Below are 24,702 nucleotides of genomic sequence, written 5' to 3'. Positions count from 1 at the left end.
AAGAGTTTAGGGAAGTCTCGGTCTCTTTCTTTAAGAGTTCACATATAGATTACTTAAAGCAGATAACCAAGTAAAGAGAGGAGAAAAAGATAGTAGCAGACCAGAACAACCTTTCTGTAGAATTTAAGTTTTATGTGGTTCAACTTCACCAATAAGATTTTAGTAAGTGAATCCTGATAGATAGCATAGTGTGATTTATAAGCATCATAATACACTCTTTGTGGCTTACTAGTAAAGACATTACATATAAAGCAGAAAAGCTCAACTTTTAAGAAATTGGACTTTGGGATAATTTCTTAATCATTACATTACAGTGTTAATATGTAAATTCCTTTGTGCTTTAAATATATATGTTTTTGCTATCATTTTTATAATAATATGCATTTTGTATTAATAGATAAATGCCTGTCTTTAAGTCCTGAGATAAATGAAGATGAAAGCAGTAAGGAACAAAAGCTTCCCTGTGTACAGAACACAGATGACATTGTGGGTCTATCCTCTAATGAAAAGGCCGAGAAAAGAACTGACCCTGCTCTTTCACCAAGGTATTTTATGTATTTTTACTCACTTTGTCTACATCTTCTATCAGTTACCAAAGGAGTGGGAAATCTTCACCTGTAATTGTGAATTTGCTTATTTCTCTTTTCAGTTCTATTTGTTTTTCTTCATGTCTTTTGAAGCTCTTTTGTTAGGTGTGTACATATCTAGGATTGTTGTATCTTCTTGGTGAAATCACCCTTTTATCATTTGTGTGATATCATTCTGGTATTGCTCTCTGTTCTGATGATTGCTATGCCACTACAGCTTTCTTGTGGTTCATGTTTGCATGGGTTTATCATGTTCTGTAAAGATTTTCTCTTGATTTTTGGTTTTCAGCAATTTGAATGTGATGTATCCTGCTGAGGTTTTTTTGTTTGTTTGTTTGTTTTTACTTGTGGTAAAAAACACATAACATGAGATCTGCTCTTCTTACGAGGTTTTAAAATGTACAGCGTTGTTAACTATGAGCACATTGTTGTACAGCAAATCTCTAGAACGTTTTCATCTTGCATGACTGAAACTCTATATCTTTTGAACAGTAACTCTTTATTTCCTCCTTACCCCAGCCCCTGGTAACCACCCTTCTACTTTCTATGAGTTTGGTTACTTTAGATACTTCATGTAAGTGGCATCATAAATATTTATCCTTCTATGAGTGGCTTATTTCACCTAGCATGATGTTTTCAAAGTTCATCCATGTTGTAGCATATGCAGGATTTCCATTTTTATGGTCGAATAAAATGGTCGACCATTTATGGTCCATTGTAAGTATATAGCACATTTTGTTTATTCATTTATCTGTCAATGGACATTTAGGTTGTTTCCATCTCTTGGCGATTATGAATAATGCTGCAATAAACATGGAACTAAAGATATTTCTTTGAGATCCTGTTTTCAGTTCTTCTGGATAAATACCCAGAAGGGAAATTGCTGGATCATATGATAATTCTGTTTTAAATTTTTTTGGGCTTCCCTGGTGGTGCAGTGGTTGAGAATCTGCCTGCCAATGCAGGGGACACGGGTTCGAGCCCTGGTCTGGGAAGATCCCACATGCCACGGAGCAACTGGGCCCGTGAGCCACAACTACTGAGCCTGCGCGTCTGGAGCCTGTGCTCCGCAACAAGAGAGGCAACGACAGTGAGAGGCCCGCGCACCGCAGTGAAGAGTGGCCCCCACTTGCCACAACTAGAGAAAGCCCTCACACAGAAATGAAGACCCAACACAGCCAAAAAAAAAATAATAATAATAAATAAATAAATAAACAAACAAAAAAACCCAGCAACATTGCTTTGAAAAAAAAAAAAAATTTTTTTTTGAAGGGCCTCCATACTGTTTTTCATTGTGGCCACATTTTACATTCCCACCCACAGTTCATAAGAATTCCAGTTTTTCCATACTCTTGCCAGCATTTATTATTTTCTGTTTTTCTAAAAAGTTAATATATATATTTTAATTAATACATATTTTTAATTACATATATATTTTAAAAAATTAATGTTAGTATAACAGTTCCTAACAGGTGTGAGGTGATACCTCACTGTGGTTTTGATTTGCATTGCCCTGATGATTGTGATGTTGAGCATCTTTATTTTATTTTATTATTTATTTATTTATTTATTTATTTTTGGCTACGTTGGGTCTTCGTTGCTGCACGCGGGCTTGTTTTAGTTGCGGCGAGTGGGAGCTACTCCTCGTTGTGATGCGCAGGCTTCTCATCGCAGTGGCTTCTCTTGTTGTAGAGCACGGGCCCTAGGCGTGTGGGCTTCAGTAGCTGCGGCACGCGGGCTCAGTAGTTGTGACTCGCGGGCTCTAGAGCGCAGGCTCAGTAGTTGTGGCGCATGGACTTAGTTGCCCCACGGCATGTGGGATCTTCCCAGACCAGGGCTCAAACTCGTGCCCCCTGCATTGGCAGGCAGATTCTTAACCACTGCGCCACCAGGGAAGTCCCTTGAACATCTTTAAATGTTACTTGTTGGCCATTTGTATGTCTTCTGTGGAGAAATGTCTATTCAATTCCTTTTCCAGTTTTTTAATTGAGTTATTTGTTTTTCTGTTACTGAGTTCTAGGAGTTCCTTTTATATTTTGGATATTAAGCCCTTATCCAGTATATGGTTTACAAATCTTTTCTCCCATTCCATAGGTTGCCTTTTGACTCTTGATTGTTTCCTTTGCTGTACAGAAGGTTTTTGGTTTGATATAGACCCACTTGTCTATTTTTACTTTTCCTGCCTGTGCCTTTTGTGTCATGTCCAAGAAATTATTACCAATACCAATCTTATGAAGCTTTCCCCCATGTTTTCCTTTAGGAATTTTATACTTTAAGGCGTTACCTTTAATGCGGTGGGCCTGGGTTCAGTCCCTGGTTGGGGAACTAAGATCCTGCAAGCCACGTGGCATAGCTGAAAAAGAAAAAAATAAAAGGTGTTACCTTTAAATCTTTATTCCATTTTGAGTTGATTTTTGTGTATGGTATAAGATAAAGGTCCAGTTTCTCTTTTTTTGCATATGGATATCTGGCTTTCCCAACATCATTTGCTGAAGAGATTATCCTTTTCATACTGTGTAGTTTTGGCACCCTGTCAAAGATCATTTGACTGTGTATGCATGGGTCTTTTCTGTTCCATTGGTCAGCATGTACCCTCTTCTGAAAATTTTGATAAAAGCCATTTATTCTCATGTAGAAAAATACCTATATGCACCTGTGCCAATTTATTCATACAATTCAGAAGATTAATAATTTCTTTGAAGCCAAGCCATAGACCTCAGGCCCTTAACTTGCTGGGTGACAGACATCTAAATTCTGATCTCAGAGACACAACTAATTTCATAGACTATGCACAAAACAATACTGATGACTTTTTTTAGGGGGGAAAACTACCCTTTAATGAATGTTAAAATACCAGTTGGTTTTGTAAAACAGTGAGCTGATTCTAAAATTGTTATATACATAAGAGCAAAGGGTCATGAATGGTAAAGACAATTTTGAAAAACAGCTCTAGAGAGGAAATGTATTAAGACTTATTCTAAAGCTAGAGTAATTAAAATAGTGTGGTACTGGAAAAGGACAAACAAATTGACTGAGAGGATAATTGGATGTAGAATCTAGGAAGAGAAATTTAGGCATCATTTAGATGGCAGAGGTAGCATTAGAAATTAGTGGGAAAGATTGAATTAACCATTCATTAAATGGTGCTTAGATATGAAAAAGATAATAGTAGATCCCTATTTTACCCTATGCACTAACTTCCTCATAGATTAAAGACTACATATATAAAGCAAATCTTTATAACTTTTAGGAGAAAATGTAGAAAAATATTTTTGTGATGTTAAGGATTTCTTAAGACATAAAAAGCACAAACTTTAAAGGATGAAATTGATAAATTCAACTGCAGTAAAATTAAATACTTCTGTTGACAAAAGGCTCCATGAAGAAAGTAAAAGGCAAGCTATTGATTGGGAGGTTTTATATGTAACATCTAACCAAAAAAGAATATAAAAAGAGCTCTGGGAAAAGACAAACACCCAGTAGAAAAAAAGAACAAAAAAACAAAGCATGGCTAAATGTGAATTTGTGTTGAAACTGAATGCTCGTTAGTACATGGTCATCATTTATATTATTGTTAGTTGAAATATTTCCTAATACAGCAGTCCTCTCCTTGCACGCTACAGCATTAACTGCAACTTGTGCATGTTGCAGCTGTGTCTTCGATTTCCATGGCTCTTGGGTAAGTTACACAGTACCATGCAAAGCAAAGACTGCCAATACAAAATTTTAATGAAAGATAATTCCTAAACATTGATTCCTAAACTGTGATTTAGGAATCATAGGAACTATCATTCCTAAACTATGATTTTACACATACATTTGATTTGTGAACCCCATGTAGTTATGAGTTTTTCATTTTGTGACTTCTTGAGCACTTTCCCTGTTCATTTGTGACTGTTATTATCTCCTAAGATACAGTGTTTTAATAACATGGTGCAAGGAGGATCATAGAGAAACCAAAATATCCATTTTGATTATTCCGTGATATGAAGGATCATCTTCCAGAGTTTTGGCTTTGTATATTTTTTAACAATCTTTTAAATAATTTGTATAAAATGTGCATTACTAAGGGTTCTTTTCCCCTGATATATTTTCATTTCCGTAGTAGTCAACAAGATGCCATATCAGTAGCAACTGAGACTTCAGAATCAAGCGCTTCAGATTTGCCTTCATCAGAAGGTGGGATTAGAGCATTGTGTGAGGTGAATAATGCTGAGAGTAGTTGTACAGAAGAAGGAAATGGTGACCTAAAAGATAAAGCACTGTAAGTATTTTACATGGTAGGATTTTAAAATTTGTTTTCAAAATTTTGATAATTTATTACCATTTAAAAAATGATAATAATGTTGCTTCCTTTAGGGATTAGGAGAGGACTGTAGACCATTTAATATGTAATTGTACTGTGGTCTTAGTGACATTAAGGTTTTTCACTTTATATTTCATTATAGAAAGATTATCTTAGTGATACAAGTTATAGCAAACTGGTAACTTACGATGAAATTCTAAAATAATTTGGAAGCCTAAATATTTGCTATGAGATTTAACTTTTACTTGGTTTGAGTTATTTTTCATGCTTGTTGTCAAAGTGTAGTAGATTTTGATATTGATGACTTTAAAGAGATTATGTATTATGTTTTCTAGTATGAAAATACTGGTTAAATTAATATCTTCACTAAAAACAATAAAAGCACCACAAGAATCTCCCTTTGAAAAGATATCTCAAAAGTTCAGACTTCCTTTTTATCTCCTTCATAGCTCCTCATATGGGCTTAAAAGTTGTTTAGTTTATGAATTCTTATTTTCAGTAAAGCATAGTCACATTGAGAATCAAACTTTTTTTTTAAAGATGATTTTTAAATTTATTTTTTATTTATTTATTTTTGGCTGCGTTGGGTCTTCGTTGATGCGCACGGGCTTTCTCTAGTTGCAGCGAGCGGGGGCTACTCTTCCTTACGGCGCACGGGCTTCTCATTGTGGTGGCTTCTCTTGTTGCGGAGCACGGGCTCTAGGTGCGTGGGCTTTAGTAGTTGTGGCACGCGGGCTCAGTAGCTGTTTCTCACGGGCTCTAGAGTGCAGGCTCAGTAGTTGTGGCGCACGGGCTTAGTTTCTCTGCGGCATGTGGGATCTTCCCAGACCAGGGCTCGGACCCTGTGTCCCCCTGCATTGGCAGGTGGATTCTTAACCACTGCGCCACCAGGGAAGTCCCAGAGAATCAAACTTATTTTTTTAAATAAAAATTTAAACTAGTCTTTGGAATAGGCAGTATATTCCTGTGGTTCAAACGTCCAAAAGTGTGAGAAGGTATAGAGTGAAGTATCCCTCCTGTCATGTCCCCATTTACCCTAACAAGTAACCAGTGTTATTTATTTCTTAGTCTTTCAGAGATTTAAAAGAAAAAAAACCATTAAAGCTAATACAAATACATAAAGTTTATATATATTTTACTCTTTTTAAAACCCTAATGGTAGCATAGTATAATACCATTTTGTAATTTTTTTATCTTATATCTTCATATCTTTACTTAAAGACCTTTATTCTTTTTATAGTTGCATAGTGTTCTGTTGTATGGATGAATCACAGTTTATATTATCGGTGCCCTGTTGATGGCTATATATGTTGTTTTTACAAACAATGCTTAGAAACTTATACCTCTATCCTTTCACCTTTGTGCCAGTGTATTTGTAGGGAAAGTTCCTAAAATGAAATTGCTAGCCCAAAGGACACATTTGTATGTGAGTGTGTGTACATTTATACATTTATGATTTTGATAGATACTTCCAAAATGCTCTCCATAGGAGTTATTCTAGTTTATATTCCCACTAACAATGTAAGAAATGGCTCCCTTCCAAGAGTGTTATCAAACTTGGATTTTTGCTGGTCTTGATAGATTATAAAATAAAATAATATCACAGTATGGTATATATACCCCACTCCTCCTTTTTTGACAGGGGTATGTAATTCTATTTTTTTTTTTCCTTCAGTTGCTTACTTAAAAATTTTCTAACCTAAGGAAAAGTCAAAAGAACAATGAACATCTGTGTATAATTCCCCATAGATTCTCCGATTCTTAATATCTTTTCACATTTGTGCTTGCTCGCTCTACTTTTTCTTTTTCAATCTTTTTTTTCTTTTTTTCTTTTTTGGCCGTGCTGCACGGCATGTGGGATCGAACCTGCACCCACTGCGTTGGAAACGTGGCGTCTTAACCACTGGACTGCCAGGGAAGTCCAGCTCACTCCACTTTTAATTTGTACATTTCTTTTTGGGAGTGAAGCTGAGCATCTATTCACATTTAAAACCTATTTTTATTTTATTTTTTGTGAGTTCATATCCTTTTTCCAGTTTTCTAATGAGTTACTGGTATTGTTCTGTAGGAGGTCTTTACATTTTAGAGAGTACATTTTGTGATATGGTTGTAAAACATGTTTTCTTGGTTTGTAGTTTGACTTCTGACATATGTTTTGGCCATGTAAAAGTTTTTGATTTTTTTGTTGTCAGATCTCTCTCCTTTTTTTTTTTTTTTCTTTTATGGCTCCTGATCTTTTAATCAAGTTTTAGAAAGGCTTACTCCACCTCAAAGTTACAAAAGAATTCATTCATGTTTTCTGTATGGTTTCACTTAAATCTTTGATCCATTTAGAATACATTGTGAGTACAGTGCAAGGAATGGAGCTAATTTTATTTTATTCCCCAGTATTGCTAGTTTTCCCATCACCGTTAATTTAACATTTATTTAAAAAAATATATTATTTTTGTGGTCATCTTATTCTATTTTGAAATGCCAACTTTATTGTATAGTAAAATCATGTATTTTGGAGTCATCATCTCAGTTTTCTTTTGTGTTTCATTTATCTGTTATTCGTGTGTTAGTACCACAATATTTTAATTATTGATGCTAAGTAGTATATTTTTAACATCTGATAAAACAAATTAGTTACCCTTCATTGCTCTTCTTGTTCAGTCTTCTTTGCTACGTTTATTGTAAGTAAGCTTAAAGGAGTTCTTTTCTAGCTGTGAATGGATTTTTAAAGAATTTTCCAGAATTTCTTTTGAATATGCCTGCATGTTGGTACAATTTAAATAATGTTAATTTTCTAGGGAAACTGATCAAACAGAAAGTATTAAACCGATGACAAGAGGACGACTCCAGAGACCTAAACCCAATTTATCAAGGGCAGTTGGGAAGAAATCAGTTCTTTCACAAGGGAAAACAGATGCAGAGAACAAGAGTTTACATACAGAAACTTCGGTTGAAAAGGTATGGAGTAAGAGACTTAATGGAAATTAAAATTATAAAGTATTTTTTCTAAATAGTTAGGAATAAAAATATTTAACTTGTAATTACAAAGTAATGTTACCAATAGTAAAGCCAAGATATGAGAACTTCACACATTAATATTAAATTTGTCTTACTAGTCTCATGTTGTATACATTTTCTTTAGAATATAGGATATATCATTTCGAACATCCTTAGTAGTAACAAATATGTCTTTTGTTTACTTATATAAAGTATTTATTCAAACTATTTTTTAAACCAGCTATAATAAAATTATAACCACAACCCTCTTATCTATACACAGAATATTCCTCTGTTTGTCCTTCATAAACTTTATTTCTCTTTTTATGGAAGTAAACATTTTTGTAGTTTTTAGCCATATATAACATTTAAAACTTTTTTCTCTGAAACTATCCATTTACACTTTCTTGGAGTTAATTGATCTTTTTAATAGCTGCATCAGGTTAACATTATTATTAATTTACCTAACCATTTCTCTAATGTTTAGGTTGTTTCCATTTTTTTAACTCTTGTAAATAAAAGCAAACAATTTTGTAAATAGGCAAAGAATAAATTTCCAGAAGTGGTGGGATTAATGCGCCAAAGTATTTTAAATATTTTTTGGCTCTTGTTAGGCATTGTCAAACTGACAGTCAAAAAAAGGAATCTTGGGAATTCCCTGGAGGTCCAGTTGTTAGGACGCTTTTACTGCCTGGGCCCGGATTCGATCCCTGGTTGGGGAACTAAGATCCCACAAGACCTGTGACCAAAAAAAAAAAAAAAAAAAAAGAAGAATCTATTTACATTGCTTTAAGCATTAAATGAATGTTCCTGTTTCCTTATATCCTTGCCAGCATTATATTATTAAAAATGTTTTATTTTTGCTAAAATAATTTTTAAAATTTTAGTCTTTTTTCCTCTTATGTGAAATCTTTTTTATCTTAATAATATAACTGTAACTATATTATTATAATCTTATGAGATATTTTTAAATTCTAGAAGATTGGGAAAATACAGATTCATGTAAAAATTAAAACAAAAGTTAATTTTATTATCTACATGCAACCAACCTTTTAGACTATATCCTTCCAGCTTTTCTTTTACATACTTGAGTAGTAGTATTAATTCACTTTTGTATCCTCTGGTATTTTAACATTTCATAAATATTTTTCCATATCATTAAATATCTTTTGAAAACATGGTTTTTAGTGACTTCATAATATTCTATCAATGGGTATAACTGAATTTATTTAACAGTTTATTCATTATTGGATATTTTGTCAGTTTACAGTGTTTGCTGTTTTGCATAATGTTCCAGTGAACATCCTTGTACTTAAATCTTTGTCTAGATATTTTTTTAGAGTAGAGTCTTAGAAATGATATTACTGGGTCAAAGAGTATGAACATTATTAAAGCTCTTGATTCATGTTGGCAAAAGGCTTTCCAGAAAGGATATACCAATTTGTGCTTCTATCAGTGATGTATGAGATTATATGTTTAAAAGGTTCTCACCTGCCTTTATGATTTTAACAACTCTCTTTTAATAATTAGGAGTACAAAAAAGTGAAACTTTATTGTTTTAATTTCCATTTATTTATTTATTACAAAGTTTGAACTTTATGTTAAGTAGATTAAATATAAAAAATTAAATTCGTAGAATCATATGGAAAAGGATAAAATGAATGCACTTGGTATTTCTGGAATGGAGAATAAAGAGAAAGAGAATCCAGAAGCTGACACTGCATCTAAGTAAGTATTTAGGAAATAGAATAAAAATAGTAACTCTTAGGAATGATTGTAATGACTTATTTTCTACTTAATAATGTCTGCATTTTATTTTCAGCTAGTGTCCATTTTTAACTATAGGGATTGTTGAAACATTTTAATAATGCTCTTTATGCTTGGTATTGTAGAAATAAATTATAGTATGGATCCACTGGTGAGCAATTACGTTTCTCCCTCAACTTACTAACAAGATTTTAACAAAGTCTTGTTAGATAAATTAATGGTTAAGATATATGTTTCTGGATAATTTTATTTATAGCAAGGGGTTTCCAAAGGGAATATTTAGGGGAATTCCCTAGTGGTCCAGTGGTTAGTGCTCCGTGCTGCTACTGCCGGGGGCACAGGTTTGATCCCTGGTTGGGGAACTAAGATCTCGCATGCCGCGCGGTGTGACCAGAAAAAAAGGGCGGTGGGGAATCTTTAACTTGGAGTAGAGATCTAGAATAGGCCTTGCTCCAATATAAATCTGAACCAGTGGATTCTGGACTGTATGTTTATTCCATATTCTGTGTCCAGTGCCCTGGAGGTGTATGTACACAATGGTGTCCTGAGTGGGGAATAGTATTCCATGCTTGTCAGGTATAGATTTTTCCAATTTTGTGGTAACAATTTGATTTTAAAATGCTTCTTTATAGTCATGCTTTTAGGACTATGTCTGTTCTAGAGGGTTAAGGTATAGAGGGGTGTGTATCTTTGAGGGTGTTCTTAAGGACACTTGTGAATTATTTTGTATTCCAAATGGTTTACTTATTTATACCTGGGAGAAGAGAATACTGAAAACAAGCATGTATGTGATATACAAGTAATTATGTGACTTCAGAATAACCATTGATTTTATTCCTTTGTAATTACTCTAGTTTGAGTGAAAAAATTTGTCTGCAGGAAGATGATCAACTAAAGGCTTTCAGACCTGCACGCCTAATGAGGGGCTTATTGCAAAGGCCAAAGCCAAACGTAGGTAAAGCTGCTGAAAGAAAAGAAACTGTTACATCACAGGAAAAAATTGGGGCCAGTGTAGAAAAGAATGAAAATGAGTCCTGTATTGATAGAGATGTAAGTACTCTGATGCCCTCCAGTTTTTTGTTAAACAAATACATAAGCCTCCTTTCATCCCCCTTTTTAAACAGCAATACTGTACACAATTATGTATATTGTTCTTTGAATTTAATGCCCAAATCTCATAGCCAGCAGCTTTGCTAATTGTGAAGGCACTTAGCTCTCAGCTCTGTGGATTTTAAGCATTTATATGATGAATCATCTGCTTTCACCTTACTCATGTTTGGACTTGCCTTCCCCCATCACTCAGCAGGTGTTTGAATTATACTTCCCCTCTGAAAATATAGCTACGTATATGAATTTTAATACTGACTTAAACAAAATAAAATGTTAAAAGCTCCCTCCTAAAATATTCCAACAACAAAGATGATAAATTTTAGATTATTTACATAATAGCTGGTCTTTGTGATAAGAGTAAGAGTTGGCATGATTTGAGATTTGAATTTCTTCTGTTATGATTCCCAGGGTCTATAATGTGATTATAATAATCAAAAAGATTTAGAAAGATAGACCCCAAGGGATAATTTTAACAGATCAGACTGAAGCAGTTACTTGCTTTCTGATTAGGAGGGAAAGAATGGGGGCTTTGAGATGAGGTAAAAGGTGTGGCTTGTGAAATTTCCTATATCTAAAGAACAAACATTAAAAAGTGCCGCTTAGGGAATTTCCTGGTGGTCCAGTGGTTAGGACTCCGTGCTTCCACTGCAGGGGGCCCAGGTAAGATTCTGCAAGCTGCACAGCGTGGCACCACCCCACACCCCCGCCAAAAAAAAGAGTGCCCCTTGAATATCATTTTATAATTTTGAAATGTTTACCATTTTCCTTATACTCAAGTCATATATAATTTTCAATGAAGTCTTTTATAAATGTGTGTTACATTGTGAGACCTAAAACTTTTTAAAAAATGTGTTTGTTTTTAAGACTCCTGAACAAATAGAAGATCAGTCATGTAAAAATTTTGATTGTGAAGACATCATGTCACAATCTGAAAAAAAAGATACTTCTTTTCAAAATGTGCAGTCAGATGAGCCCAAGGCTCTTAATGAATGTCTAAGGTAAGCATCATCTTATTAATGACATAATGTTTGAATTATGTGTAAAGTTTTAGAAATTCTTAATCATTTTTTAAAAATAGCAAATCAGACTGATTTTGTTATCTGTATATCAAGTTACATAATATTTACAAGTGTAAATTCACCTTTCAAGGCAGTTTATGTCATTGCCTTCATGTTGATTTCTCACTTATTGGTATTTTGATGAATTGATTTACCCATGGCAAATTAGACCTTGAGTTAACATGGATAGTATTATCACTTCACATGCATAGTAAATTACATGTTTATATCCAGATGTGAAAATGCTACTTACTTTCTTAATATTTGTTTCTTTGGGATTAGATTGATCACATATTACCTTTATTTAAGGTTTATGTAAATTTTAAGTAAAACTCATACTTCCCATAGCCACAGCTCTCTGAATTTGTTGTTTCCCCTCTGCAGGATATTAAACCAGATCAACGGAATTATTAGTGTGCTTTAAAAACTTTTTTCCTTTTGGGAATATTCAATGCACAAAAGTACTGAGAACAGAATAACAGACTCCCATGTACCTACTATCTAGTTTCAACAATTATTTATAGTTTACCAATCTTTACATTTAAAGTCTGGCCTATTGTATACTTTATTACAGCTGTATGAGCCTGTTTAAATACTACCTAACCTGAGAGTGAAAGCTAGGTTTCCTGAACTACTCAAAAGATCTTTATTAGAAGACAGAAAAATTCCTTTATTCCTCTCTTCTTTCTCTATTCCTTTGTACCCCTTCCCTACACCCCCAACCTATTTTACTTCTCTGCCACACAAACTCTGGGTAGAAGCCTGTACAACTGCATTGCTTGTTGCATATCTCTGATACAAATATTAATTACAGATATCTGACAATTTGGATATTTTGTTTGTATTTTTTTAGTTTAAGCCAGACTCCATTTTCATGTGGCTTAGTAGAAAACCAAGTTTTCCCTGGGTGGCCTTTGGGTTTTAGAACCCTGCTGGATTGTTCATAACTAATATCCAGTCTGATATCAACAACTTTCCTCTCCAAAGGCAGTGGCCTTTCTGGCCTTTGAATCTCCAGTATTCATAAAAACAATTCTAAGATTCTGTGTTTTATCAAATCATATGCCTGTTTATATCCAATAGGCAGTTTCCCTCCTCCCCAGTCTCAAACACTTTGAACTGTTCAAGATGCTATGTAAGAAACTGAAAGAAGAGAAATATCTACACAAGAAAAGGGCCTCAGAGGTCAAAATCTTAACCAGTCACTAAGTGCTCTTTCATTCATTTGTATATTTTTATTGGTTTTACTCTCTATTATTATGATAAAGCACAAAGCAGAGCATGCTGCTGCTTTTTTGAAGAACAAGGTGCTTATACAAGATGGTGATTGTTGTGTGCCCAGTAGCATTCAACAGACTGCGAAACGTTGTTGTTTATTTACTCTTTTCTTTCATTCCCACATTGTATTATGAAATCACAAGCTTTTAGAGAAGTGACTGTACAGGAAATCTCATTTTTAATTGTTTTTAAAAAGTGAGGAGGGGCAGACCTAGTTTTTAGTCATAAGACTGTACCTTATTCAAATTATACCTCCACCCAGCTATTTGAGATCCTGGTTAGTGCTGGCCATATAAATGAGTTTTTTAACTCTTATAGCAAGACATATGTCTGGATAAAGGAGAGTAGGGGCGAAAAGGTAGGAATAGCAGACACAAATTGGTCTAGCTCCAACGTAGAGGACTCGGAGAGTCTTTCTCAGCCAGTATTTGCCGAGGTTGATGTGGATGACAATTAGAAAGAGACTATTTAAGCCCGATTAGCTGCTACTCTAATTGACCTTATTGACAGATTTCTCTGTATATATGTCTCTATATAATAAATATATTTAATTATTTAAAAAATTTACTGTAATTTCCAAGGATGGAATTTCTTCTCTACTTTAATTTTTTAATTTTGCCCAGAGATTCCTGGTGCTTCGTTATTTTTTTTAATTTTTTTTTATTTTTTAATTTGAGAGTTCTTGGTTTTTCAGTAGTGATTTCTCAACCATATCTCTTCAGTTGGCAGTCTAGTTTACAATTTGATTGTGTGTCTTTTTTTTTTTTAATAGTATTCAAGAGGATAATAAAGCAAATAAACAAGTTCAAATTCTAAAGACTCGATTTCAGAAACCAAAGCCAAATATAGGAAGAAGAACTGGAAGAAGAGAAATTCTCTCAAAGGAAGAAGAGGTACCAAAGGAAGTTCTTGCCTCCGAGGAGACGACAGCAGCTTTGAGAGAAACTGCAAGATTGGAAACCTCACCAAGGGAAAAGGTGCCTGTGGAGGCTAATACTGCTAAGGAAATGGAGCCAGATTTAAAAGAAACTGAAAGAAAAGATATCTCTCCCAGGGAGAAAATACCAGAAATGATTGATGTCACTGTGGAACTGGAGACAGATTTGAGAGAGACTGGAAGAGAGATTTTCCCAAGGGAGAAGATAACAAAGGTGACTGATGCCACTGAGGAAAGAGAGACAGATTTGGAAGAGACTGAAGGAAGAGAAATATCCCTACAGGAAAATGCCCCGGAGGAGGTCGATACTATTGGTGAAGTGAAGACAGGTTTGAAAGAAACTGGAAGAGAGATTTCTCCGAGGGAGAAGATACCAGAGATGATTGATACCGCTGAGGAAGTAGAGACAGATTTAGAAGAAACTGAAAGAAGAGAAATATCCCTACAGGAAAATGCCCCGGAGGAGGTCGATACTATTGGTGAAGTGAAGACAGGTTTGAAAGAAACTGGAAGAGAGATTTCCCCGAGGGAGAAGATACCAGAGGTGATTGATGCCACTGAGGAAGTAGAGACAGATTTAGAAGAAACTGAAAGAAGAGAAATACCTACACAAGAAAAGACCTCAGGGCTCAAAACTATAGATGATGAAATGGAGACAGATTTGAACAAAATTGGAATAGAAATTTCCCCAAGGGAAAATGTACTAGTGGGGACCAGTGCCACAGGGGAAAGGGAGATTGATTTGGAAGAAACTGGAAAAAGAGACATTTCCCTGATGAAGAAGGTATCAGGAAAGATGACTGCCATTGAGGAAACAGAGGCAGATTTGAAAGAAACTGGAAGAGAAATTTCCTTGAGGAAAAGCGGATCAGAAGAGATCAGTGCTTCTGAGGAAAAGGTGGCAGATTTGGAAAAAACTGGAAAAATAGACATTTCTCTAAGGGAAAATGAACCAGAGGAGACTGGGACCTCAAGACAAACTGAGACAGATTCATTGCAGAGGGGTAGTGGTGACTGCAGTGCTGTGCCTTCACTAAATATTAAAGTATGTATTTTTCTGTCCTTTAAAAAATATTTTTTTGAATACTTTTTCAGAGAAAAACAAATCAAAATAATTCTAGGGTTATTGCCCTTAAGTCCAACAACATTTAAAGTCTCTAAAAGCATAATGTCTTTCCCAGTCCTAAATTCTGTGTTTCAGGACCTTAAAGAAATTATATATTCTTTTTTTTTTTTTAATAATTGAAAAAATTTTATAATTGTGGAAAAGTTACTGTTCTTAATGTCAGTTTAAAGTTGCTCTTAGATAAAAGGAATATAAGAGATTGGACTGAATTTGTGCTAATTCTAGTATGAACATACACTGGAATTATTTCTTTTGACCATATCTGTATCAGTTTTTCTCTTTATTTCCTGCCCCACCCCGCTTCACTCCACTTTTAAAAGTTCATCTTATTAAAAGTTTCCAGTTAATTGAAGTTGAAGCTATTCTAACATTTTCCAGTTTTCTAACTTTTTTTTGGATAGGTAATGGCATTTGTAGTTTGGAAAAAACATATAATAATATGCAATATAGAAAGAAAGAAGAGTTTTCCAAATTCTGTGTTTTAGCATTTGTAAATTAAATTTTATTTTACTTACAAATTAAAAACCCCCAAACTTCTGCATTTTTAAAAACAGTGTGAAGAATATAGGCTTTTGTTTGAAATGTATGACATGCTTAAGGAATATTTTATATGTGTGCTGATTTATTTCCAGGACATTAGCAGTGAAGTACAATCCGTGGTGCATGTATCTGTAGAAGAAAAAAGAAATTCTGAAAAGGAAATATCAAGTCAGTTGAGTCACTTGAACATTTCTTCACAGACTTCTGAGCTTGATAAAATAGAAGACCAGAGGATGCGATCTCCAGATGTTCCAGAGCAGTTTTCAGATATTAATTTAAGGTACAAGTATATAGGTCTGTGTGCTTGTAAAGAGAAAGCATATAAAGTTATATTTGCAGATTATGTTAAACTAAATAAGGTTTTAAGACATATCATCTATAGCATAGTGTTGAAAATTTTAAGCTGGTTTGGGGAAGACAAGGAGAGATTTGAGGTCCTTCTGACAGTAGATTGTAAGAATTACTAACATACAAAATTGTGTACAACACATACTTTTAAGTCAGTACAGGTGTGACAAACCTGTATTTTCTTTGTGCGAAGATGATATAATTCCTAGGCTTATACCTGGATTGTACCACTCATGTTTTTCAGGATCTACCAAATAGTCCGATTTGTTTTCCTGTTAAGAATTAGAATTAAATATTTACTGCCAGTCTCTAAGGTTGTGCTAAGACTCCGCTCCCACTGCCCCTTCATTTCATCCTAAAGCTTGATAATCCTTGTTCCAAAAGCAAATCTCTTCCTCAAGAACAGAAGCCATTTGAAGTGAAACCAGCACCTTTTGTGAGAAGTAGATTCAAAAGACCAAAACCAAACTTAGCAAGAGCAGCTTCAAAAAGAGAGACTATAGAAGCAGAAAAACATGCACCTGGGAAGAAAGTGGAAGCTGATAAAAAAGGGACTGTTGTGATACAGCAGAATGGAGAACAAACGAGAACTCTCCCTTCTCAACGTGTGAGTGTTATTTAAGATGGAGGTTTTCTGTTTTAGTTATTATAATTGCTAAAGTAAAACACTTGGAATTAAAAATTCACAAATATTTCCTTATGTAATTTTTGCTGTGTGTGGTATTGGTGCTGTACTTAATGTACCTCATTGTTCCATGTGGTTTGTGTAAGAATCTTGAATCTCTGATGGTGGGCAAATGTGTCATGGGAAGGATTTTAAGAGGCCTAGGCTCTAGTTCAAGTTCTGACCTTTATTCATTATGTGACCATAGCCAAATGATGCAACTAGTTTCTTCACAGGAAAAATGAGAATGAGAGTCCATCTTTATTTCCCTCTGTTATGAAGGTGAAATAAAAAGTTAAAAGCTTGATATGAGTTAAAGGAGATTATTTTATTTACTTGATTAACTTGGTCTGTAAGAGGTTAAGATGTGTGATACAGCATCAAAAACCTTGAAATGAAACATTAACACTCATAAGTTGAGCGTTCTAAACATATGAAGTACTTTTTTGAATTAAAATTCTTCTTTTACATCTTAGCTCAGTTCTTACTGTGCTTGAACATTTGTACTTTTTCCTCCTAATCTTATGTTTAAAAAGGATAAATCATGGGAATTCCCTGGTGGTCCAGTGGTTAGGACTCTGCACTTTCACTGCCGAGGGCCCGGGTTCAATCCTGGTTGGGGAACTAAAATCCCACAAGCTGTGAGGCATGGCCAAAAGAAACAAAAACAAAAACAAAAACAAAAAAACCACCACTTTCATTTATTTATTTATTTTAATTTAATTTAATTTAATTAATTTATTTTTTGGCCATGCCATGTGGCATGTGGGATCTTAGTTTGCTGACCAGGGATTGAACTTGTGCCCCCTGTGGTGGAAGCACAGAGTCTTTTTTTTTTTTTAAATTTTATTTATTTTTTGGCTGCGTTGGGTCTTCGTTGCTGCGTGTGAGCTTTCTCTAGTTGCGGTGAGCAGGGGCTACTCTTCGTTGCGGTGCATGGGCTTCTCATTGCGGTGGCTTCTCTTGTTGTGGAGCATGGGCTCTAGGTGCACGGGCTTCAGTAGTTGTGGCACGCGGGCTCAGTAGTTGTGGTGCACGGGCTTAGTTGCTCTGCGGCATGTGGGATTTTCCTGGACCAGGGATTGAACCCGTGTCCCCTGCATTGGCAGGCGGATTCTTAACCACTGTGCCCACAGGGAAGGCCCAAGCGCAGAGTCTTAACCACTGGACCACCAGGGAAGTACCCAAAATCACTTTTTATTGATTATTTTAAATGATTATAAAAATTGCAAGGCTTCCCTGGTGGCACAGTGGTTGAGAATCTGCCTGCCAGTGCAGGGGACACGGGTTCGAGCCCTGGTCTGGGAAGATCCCACATGCCGCGGAGCAACTGGGCCCGTGAGCCACAATTACTGAGCCTGCGCGTCTGGAGCCTGTGTTCCGCAACAAGAGAGGCCGCGATAGTGAGAGGCCAGCACACCGCGATGAAAAGTGGCCCCCGCTCGCTGCAACTAGAGGAAGCCCTCGCACAGAAACGAAGACCCAACACAGCCATAAATTAAAAAAAAAAAAAAAATTGCAAATTGGGAAAAATATATCATCTAAAAAATTAGAGTCCTTTATAATGTTCCATCTTTCTCTCCCAAGTTAGTCCATCTCTCCCTCCCAAGTTAGCAATTTTAAATATGTCTACCTAAACTTTTCTGTATAGATACTTATTTATATAAATAATAAAATGTGCGGGTATTTATTTTCATTGTTTTACAAAAATGGCATCATATCCTGCCTTCTGATTTTTTTTCACTTAACACAGTATTGTGAACATCTTTTTTTTTTTTTTAAATAATTTATTTATGGCTGTGATGGGTCTTCGTTGATGCACACGGCCTTTCTCTAGTCGTGGCGAGCGGGGGCTACTCTTCCTTGCGGTGCACGGGCTTATTGCGGTGGCTTCTCTTGTTGCAGAGCATGGGCTCTAGGCGCATGGGCTTCAGTAGTTGTGGGCTCAGTAGTTGTGGCGCACGAGCTTAGTTGCTCCGCAACATGTGGGATCTTCCCGGACTAGGGCTCGAACCTGTGTCCCCTGCATTGGCAGGCGGATTCTTAACCACTGCACCACCAGGGAAGTCCATGAACATCTTTTTGGATCAGTATATAGAAATTAAACTTCTTTTAAATGACTCTGTACTGTTTCATTGTAAAGAAATTATAATTTATTTAGTTCCCTACTGATTTGTCTTGTTTCCAATTTTTTGTTTTTCCTTTTCTTTTTCTTTCCTTTTTTGGGGGGGCTATTATATTGCTGTAATAAATATCCTTGTGTATAATTTTCTAGATAGTTATTTGAGTGTTTTTATAAGATATATTTCTAGAAGTAGAATTGCTAGAAATAAAAATTCTTGATAGATATTGCCCTGTTGTCTACAAAGACTGTATCAGTTTATTTTTCTAACAGTTTATTAAAGTTTCTATTTCCCTATACTTTTACCAACCCTCGATGAAATTTTGTTTTTTTAATCTACCTTCTAGGATGTGGCTTCCCTAATGACATCAAGAGAAAAAGACAAATCAGATCACAGTCAAGAGGAGGCTGTGATATTACCATGTGTACAGACTGAAAAGGACCTTTCCCCTTCGAGTTCTTGTGAACCTATAGAGGAGTCTCAGCCTACACAAGCCCAGGAAAAGGAATTAGTTGTCTCTATGGGGTAAGCAGTGATAGTTTTATTAAAAATCTAAAATAGGAGAATTATTTCAAATAGTTCTTCATTTCTTTTTTTAAGAAATGTGTTAATGTATTTTGAAAGTGAGTATCAAGAATACTTGGTTTATTTTTATTCATATGGCCTAAAATACAAAGTCAGGTTGAGTTCAACACCTTTTAACACTTGCCTGCTTATATTCACTGTTAGCTGCTTAAGATCTTATACAAAGCAATGCATTTAAAAGTATATGTATATAGGGTATGTATTCATTACCTTTTTAAAAATTGTAGTAAGATGCATATAACATAAAATTTACTATTTTAACCATTTTTAAGTGTACAGTCCAATGGCATTAAGTACATTCACATCGTTGGACACCATTACCACCGTTCATCTCCAGAACATTCTTCTTCCCAAACTGAAACTCTGTCCCCATTAAACAATAACTTCCCATTCCCCCTACCTCCAGTCCCTGGCAGCCACCATTGTGCTTTCTGTTACCATGAATTTGAATATTGTAGGTACCTCATATAAGTTCAGTACCTTTTGAGAATTGAAATAACTATTTTTTTGTAAAATGAGATATAATCAGAAAGTAATTTAATTTTCCTTTAATGTACAAAACAGTTTTACAGAGTTTATTAGATTCAAATTTTATATTTTTATAGTAGTTTTCATCTTTTTACAATCAAGCTGTCTCTCTTTTGTCCTGTCCCCTTTTCTAGAACTTATCATATAAACACTTGCGAACAAGAAATGAAGGAAAGCGTTATCCAAACTGCTCCACCAGGAAGGGGCCGACTTCAGAGACCCAGTCCAAACTTAAGAAAGGTTGGACAGAGGCAAGTAATAGAAAAAAGTGAAGCCAAAGAAACAGTTAAGGAAGAAAGGACACTAGAAAAAGATGAAACTAAAAAATTCCTGACTGTGGTGAGTTATTGCTATGTAATTAAATCAAGCCTTTTAATGCATATTAAAATATCAAATGGTAGCTCAGACTTGGCTTAGAATATAGGCATCTGATACTCTACTTCATACATAATGTGTCTAGTTTTGTTTCAGATTTACCATTGTGGATTTTTTTTTTTAATGAAAATAAATTTTTTTTTCCTAACTAATGAACCTATTCATTGTGAAAATGTTCAATCAGTACAAAATAATATAATAATTACCCCTAGTCTCACCACTCTGAGGTAACCACTGAAAACCTTTTGACATATCTTACCGGATATATCTCCATGCATGCATGTGTGCATACTCATGTAAATTTAAATAATAAAATCATTGTAATCATGTTATTTTGTGACTTACTGTTTTTCACTTATCATATTAAGTGGCTTTCCATGTCATGAAATATGGAGGTACATCATTTTTAACTGCAGTGTAACATTCTGCTATTTGGAATGACAGTTTACCCAATCTCTTACTGATGGATCTTTTGATATTAGAAACAAATCTAAGTAGTTTAATGCCCATTTCAACAGATCTTGTTTTTCTGTCCTTTTCTCTACCAAGGGGAAAATCTACATTTAAAATAAAGTGATTGTAATCCTTATTTGAACCCCCCCCCAAATTAAAAAAAAACACATTGAACTTTTTGGGAGGGAGGTTCACAACAGATGGTTATTGTAGTTTTTAAAGCATTATGTGAACATATTACTGCAGTAATCTTTGAAACTTTCTCTGTACATAGGCAATTTTGTTTTGGGCAGCAAAACATGAACATTGCATACTCAAGTTTGAGACTTCATTTTAAAAAACTAAATATGTTTCTTTTTTATTATTATTAATTAATTAATTTATTTGTTTATCGCTGCATTGGGTCTTCGTTGTTGCGCACAGACTTTCTTTAGTTGCGCGAACAGGGGCTACTCTTTGTTGTTGTGCGCAGGCTTCTCATTGCGGTGGCTTCTCTTGTTGTGGAGCATGGGCTCTAGGTGCATGGGCTTCAGTAGTTGTGGCACACGGGCTCAGTAGTTGTGGCTTGCGGGCTCAGTAGTTGTGGCTTGCAGGCTGTAGAGCGCAGGCTCAGTAGTTGTGGCACATGGGCTTAGTTGCTCCGCGGCATGTAGGATCTTCCTGGACCAGGGCTCGAACCCATGTCTCCTTCATTGGCAGGCAGATTCTTAACTACTGTGCCACCAGGGAAGTCCCTAAATACCTTTCTTAATGATTAAAATATTTTAGGAGGTGTGTTCTGTTGTTAAAAAAAAAAAACAAAACTAATATAGTTTTGCATTTCAGCCAAATTCTCAAATTGCAACGGAAATTGAAGTTGTATCCTCCAAAGATTCAGAAGGCAGAAGGTATGAAAACCAGAGTCACGTTCTTTTAGAAAACCTTCATGTTAACAAAGTAAATGTTTCAGATGAAAAGACGAGGTAAGTTTGCTTTTAATCAGAAAAGCATAAAACTTTTCAAAGATAAAGGTTGGATATTTGAATAATCGATTTTATGTAATTTCACATTTAGTAAGTTTTATGAAAGAAAAAAGTAATTATGAAGCTAGAATAGTTTAAATCTGCTGAACAGCAGAGGGGGCCAGTGTGAAACAGGGGAAGAGGGGAAGAGGAGTAGATATATGAAAGGTAAAGGCTGAGTGGGGAGAAGCGCAGATTATGTAGGACCATTGTAAGGATTTTGAGTTTTACTCTAAATGAGCCTTTAAAGACCAGTGACCTTTGAGGTCAGCCTTTCCTAATGCCTTCATTTATAATTGACTGTATGGATCTAGAGGATTTAAATGGCTTGCTCAAAGTAACATTGGCAGTTTAGTTTTTAAACTTAAGTTTTCAGGATTTATGACTTTAAGACTAGCAAATTCCTATAGTTTATAGGCAGAGCTTCCTGAAAGAAACTTCACATGTTTCAAGAGATTTTATGTTCAGCCTTTGCATTTTTAATGAGCAAGATCTAACTTTCAAATTTCCTGTATAGAAACCCATTACCCACCCACCCCTCTTTTTAAAATCTTTTCTGTTTATGAAGTTTGTTCAAGCTTTTAGCTTTATCATGACTGATACTTTCTTCAGAGTATATATTCTGTATAGTTTTAAGTTAGCTTATTCTTATGTCCAGCAGTTTCTTACCCCCTTTTAACCCCAGTAGCACATTGAGCTTATATATATATATATATACTTTATTCTTAAGTACCTTTGTAGAATCACACTTGATTGTAAGTAGCTTATACTTAAGTTAAATATAACACGTTTTCCCAAATACATTAGCCTACGCTGGAATGTATTAACCAGCATCATTACTTTGTTAGAACTTCCTGTGAACTTCCTTGGTATTTCACTGCTGGAAGAACTTAGCAGGATTGGAACATTTAGAAATGTAACTAACTACTTTCTCTTGTAGGTAATTTATTACAAATATTACTTAAGATTAGTCTTTAATACAGATCTTTCAGAGAACTTATGATCGATACTTACAGACCCAGTTTTTCTTTATAAGTATCCAGATTTATATTAGTTTTAAGCTAGCTAATTCAGATCCTTGCCAGTTATTAAATATTTTCCAGGAAACCTTAAGGAAGCTGTTTGTGTTGCCTTGGGAGCTATGGCTACTGTATTGAATGTTAAAACCTTGTCTTTCTCTGATTTGGCAGATACAAATGGGTTATATTGAGATCCTTATGACACTGGCTGTCAATAAACCCTTTTCTATGAAGTGACAGGCATGTGGTAGGAGAACAGACTCTAGCTTTCAAGCCTGCTCTTGAACCAGAAGGACCAGGGTTGTTGTGACCATTGTATATTTGTTCATGCTTCAGAGCCCAGTTGAAGCATTTGTTTAAAGTGTCATTATGAAGTCCATCTTCAACTACTGGCATTTTTGTTTTGTATCTAGTTATTTCTCTGAAAATTACTTAAAGTAGCATACAACGACACACCAGAATCAATGAATGAAAGTAAAAAAAAGATTAAATATTATTCTGAAAGTATTCCCCAGGCTATATAGAAAATGGAAGTTATAAAAGCTTCTATGTTCTTTCTTTCATATCAGCATGTGTGGTTTCATGTTATATGTTTAGTTTTATAGACTATTTATATATAGTCCTTCGGACATAGAATTGGTTTGTGCCCCAAAATTGCTTAACAGCAGATACTTCAACAAGAATTCTGATTTTCGTTCTTCAACATGATTTGTTTTTCATTCTAGACATGAACATAAAACGTATGTTCCTAGTCCACCACAAATGTTAAGAAGGCAATTTCAAAAGGCTAAGCCAAATTTGGGAAGAGCACAAGGTAAGAAAGAGGAATCAGACATAGAAAAAGACAGAGCAGATCAGAGTGAGGCAAGGAAGCCAGAAGATAATTTGCTGCAGCATGGAGATTCTGCCACCCAGCTTCTTCAAAAAGTAAGTTTGAAAAAAATAATTTATTAGTGGGCTCTATTTTATCAATATCATGAAGGAGAACATTAAAAAAATAGTTTTGCCTTTTGTACTATAACTATTTTCATGAAAATTTGTTGACTTTCCAATATTATGAAAGTTTAGAGACCAATCACTTGTGTATATGTGTGTAAGCTTAGCGCTTTAGGCCAAACTACCAAACCAAATTACCATACAGATTGTTTCCATGGTAATATTAGTTGTTTCTTCTTAAATTTAAGGGAAAAGCTGAGTTTCTGACATCTCTGGAGATTTCAGCAAGAAAAGGTTCTGTAGGTTCCAAGGAGATTGGTTTGGCAAAAAAAGATGCTCAATCAGAAGTTGGACCATCAGGAAGTGTTGGAGAGAAAACCGTAGGCGATAATTCTATGTGTTCCGTTGTCGAAGAGCAGTATGTCAGTAAACCAGCAAGGTAAAGTTTTATTTAACAAGTACTTTCAGAATAGTAAATACAAGTAACTTATTCTTAATGGATGTCCTACTCTAACTTATTGATAGAGTAAAAAGATGGTTTGTTAACAGAAGTATTGGTTGTTTTTTATTGGCAGGTCTGTTTCTTTCCCACTTTTGATTTTTATTTACTAAAATTTCCTTTTTTTATGATCTTCTCAGAAACATTTTTCTTTCCTACATTTAAAATTTCTGGGTGTTGAGTTTGAGTATATTAGACATGAGCAGAAGCCTGACGAAAGAGTAGTACATATTACCTAAATAACTAGGGTGCTGATTCGAATTGGAGTCACAAACACAAGTGAAGGGTACCTTTCTTCCACAGTTTTCAAGGAAAGTGGAAGGGACCCTAAGTTCTAAAAAATGTTGTTCTGTTGGATTTCCTCATTCTGCTTTTTTCTTTTGACCTAATCTGTTTACCCAATAGGATAAACCGTATCATTTTTTGGTCTCATATTCTGTATTTATTGGTCCAGTGTTCTTGATCTCATTT

General features: G+C 35.0%; 1 protein-coding gene across 8 annotated transcripts in view; it reads left to right on the top strand.

Moving 5' to 3' along the window:
• Window positions 1-24,702, top strand: part of BDP1 (BDP1 general transcription factor IIIB subunit) — an 87,436-nt gene that overhangs the window by 25,560 nt on the left and 37,174 nt on the right. For 6 of the 8 annotated variants that reach the window (XM_082457046.1, XM_082457043.1, XM_082457047.1 and 3 more), the window contains exons 11-24: window positions 398-545; window positions 4,693-4,851; window positions 7,686-7,845; window positions 9,521-9,612; window positions 10,506-10,701; window positions 11,626-11,759; window positions 13,870-15,079; window positions 15,793-15,980; window positions 16,433-16,655; window positions 19,182-19,360; window positions 20,083-20,287; window positions 21,602-21,738; window positions 23,522-23,723; window positions 23,981-24,171. In XM_082457046.1, the coding sequence (XP_082313172.1) occupies window positions 398-545; window positions 4,693-4,851; window positions 7,686-7,845; window positions 9,521-9,612; window positions 10,506-10,701; window positions 11,626-11,759; window positions 13,870-15,079; window positions 15,793-15,980; window positions 16,433-16,655; window positions 19,182-19,360; window positions 20,083-20,287; window positions 21,602-21,738; window positions 23,522-23,723; window positions 23,981-24,171 (3,424 nt within the window). The remainder of the gene's footprint in view (window positions 1-397; window positions 546-4,692; window positions 4,852-7,685; window positions 7,846-9,520; window positions 9,613-10,505; window positions 10,702-11,625; window positions 11,760-13,869; window positions 15,080-15,792; window positions 15,981-16,432; window positions 16,656-19,181; window positions 19,361-20,082; window positions 20,288-21,601; window positions 21,739-23,521; window positions 23,724-23,980; window positions 24,172-24,702) is intronic. The other 2 variants (XM_082457049.1, XM_082457044.1) reach the window with 1 other exon arrangement.

The sequence above is a fragment of the Balaenoptera physalus genome (assembly GCF_965194825.1).
Source record: "Balaenoptera physalus genome assembly, chromosome: 3".
Taxonomy (NCBI): Eukaryota; Metazoa; Chordata; class Mammalia; order Artiodactyla; family Balaenopteridae; genus Balaenoptera; species Balaenoptera physalus.
The sequence above is the reverse complement of the archived record's forward strand: the minus strand, read 5'-3'. Positions and strand labels throughout refer to the sequence as shown.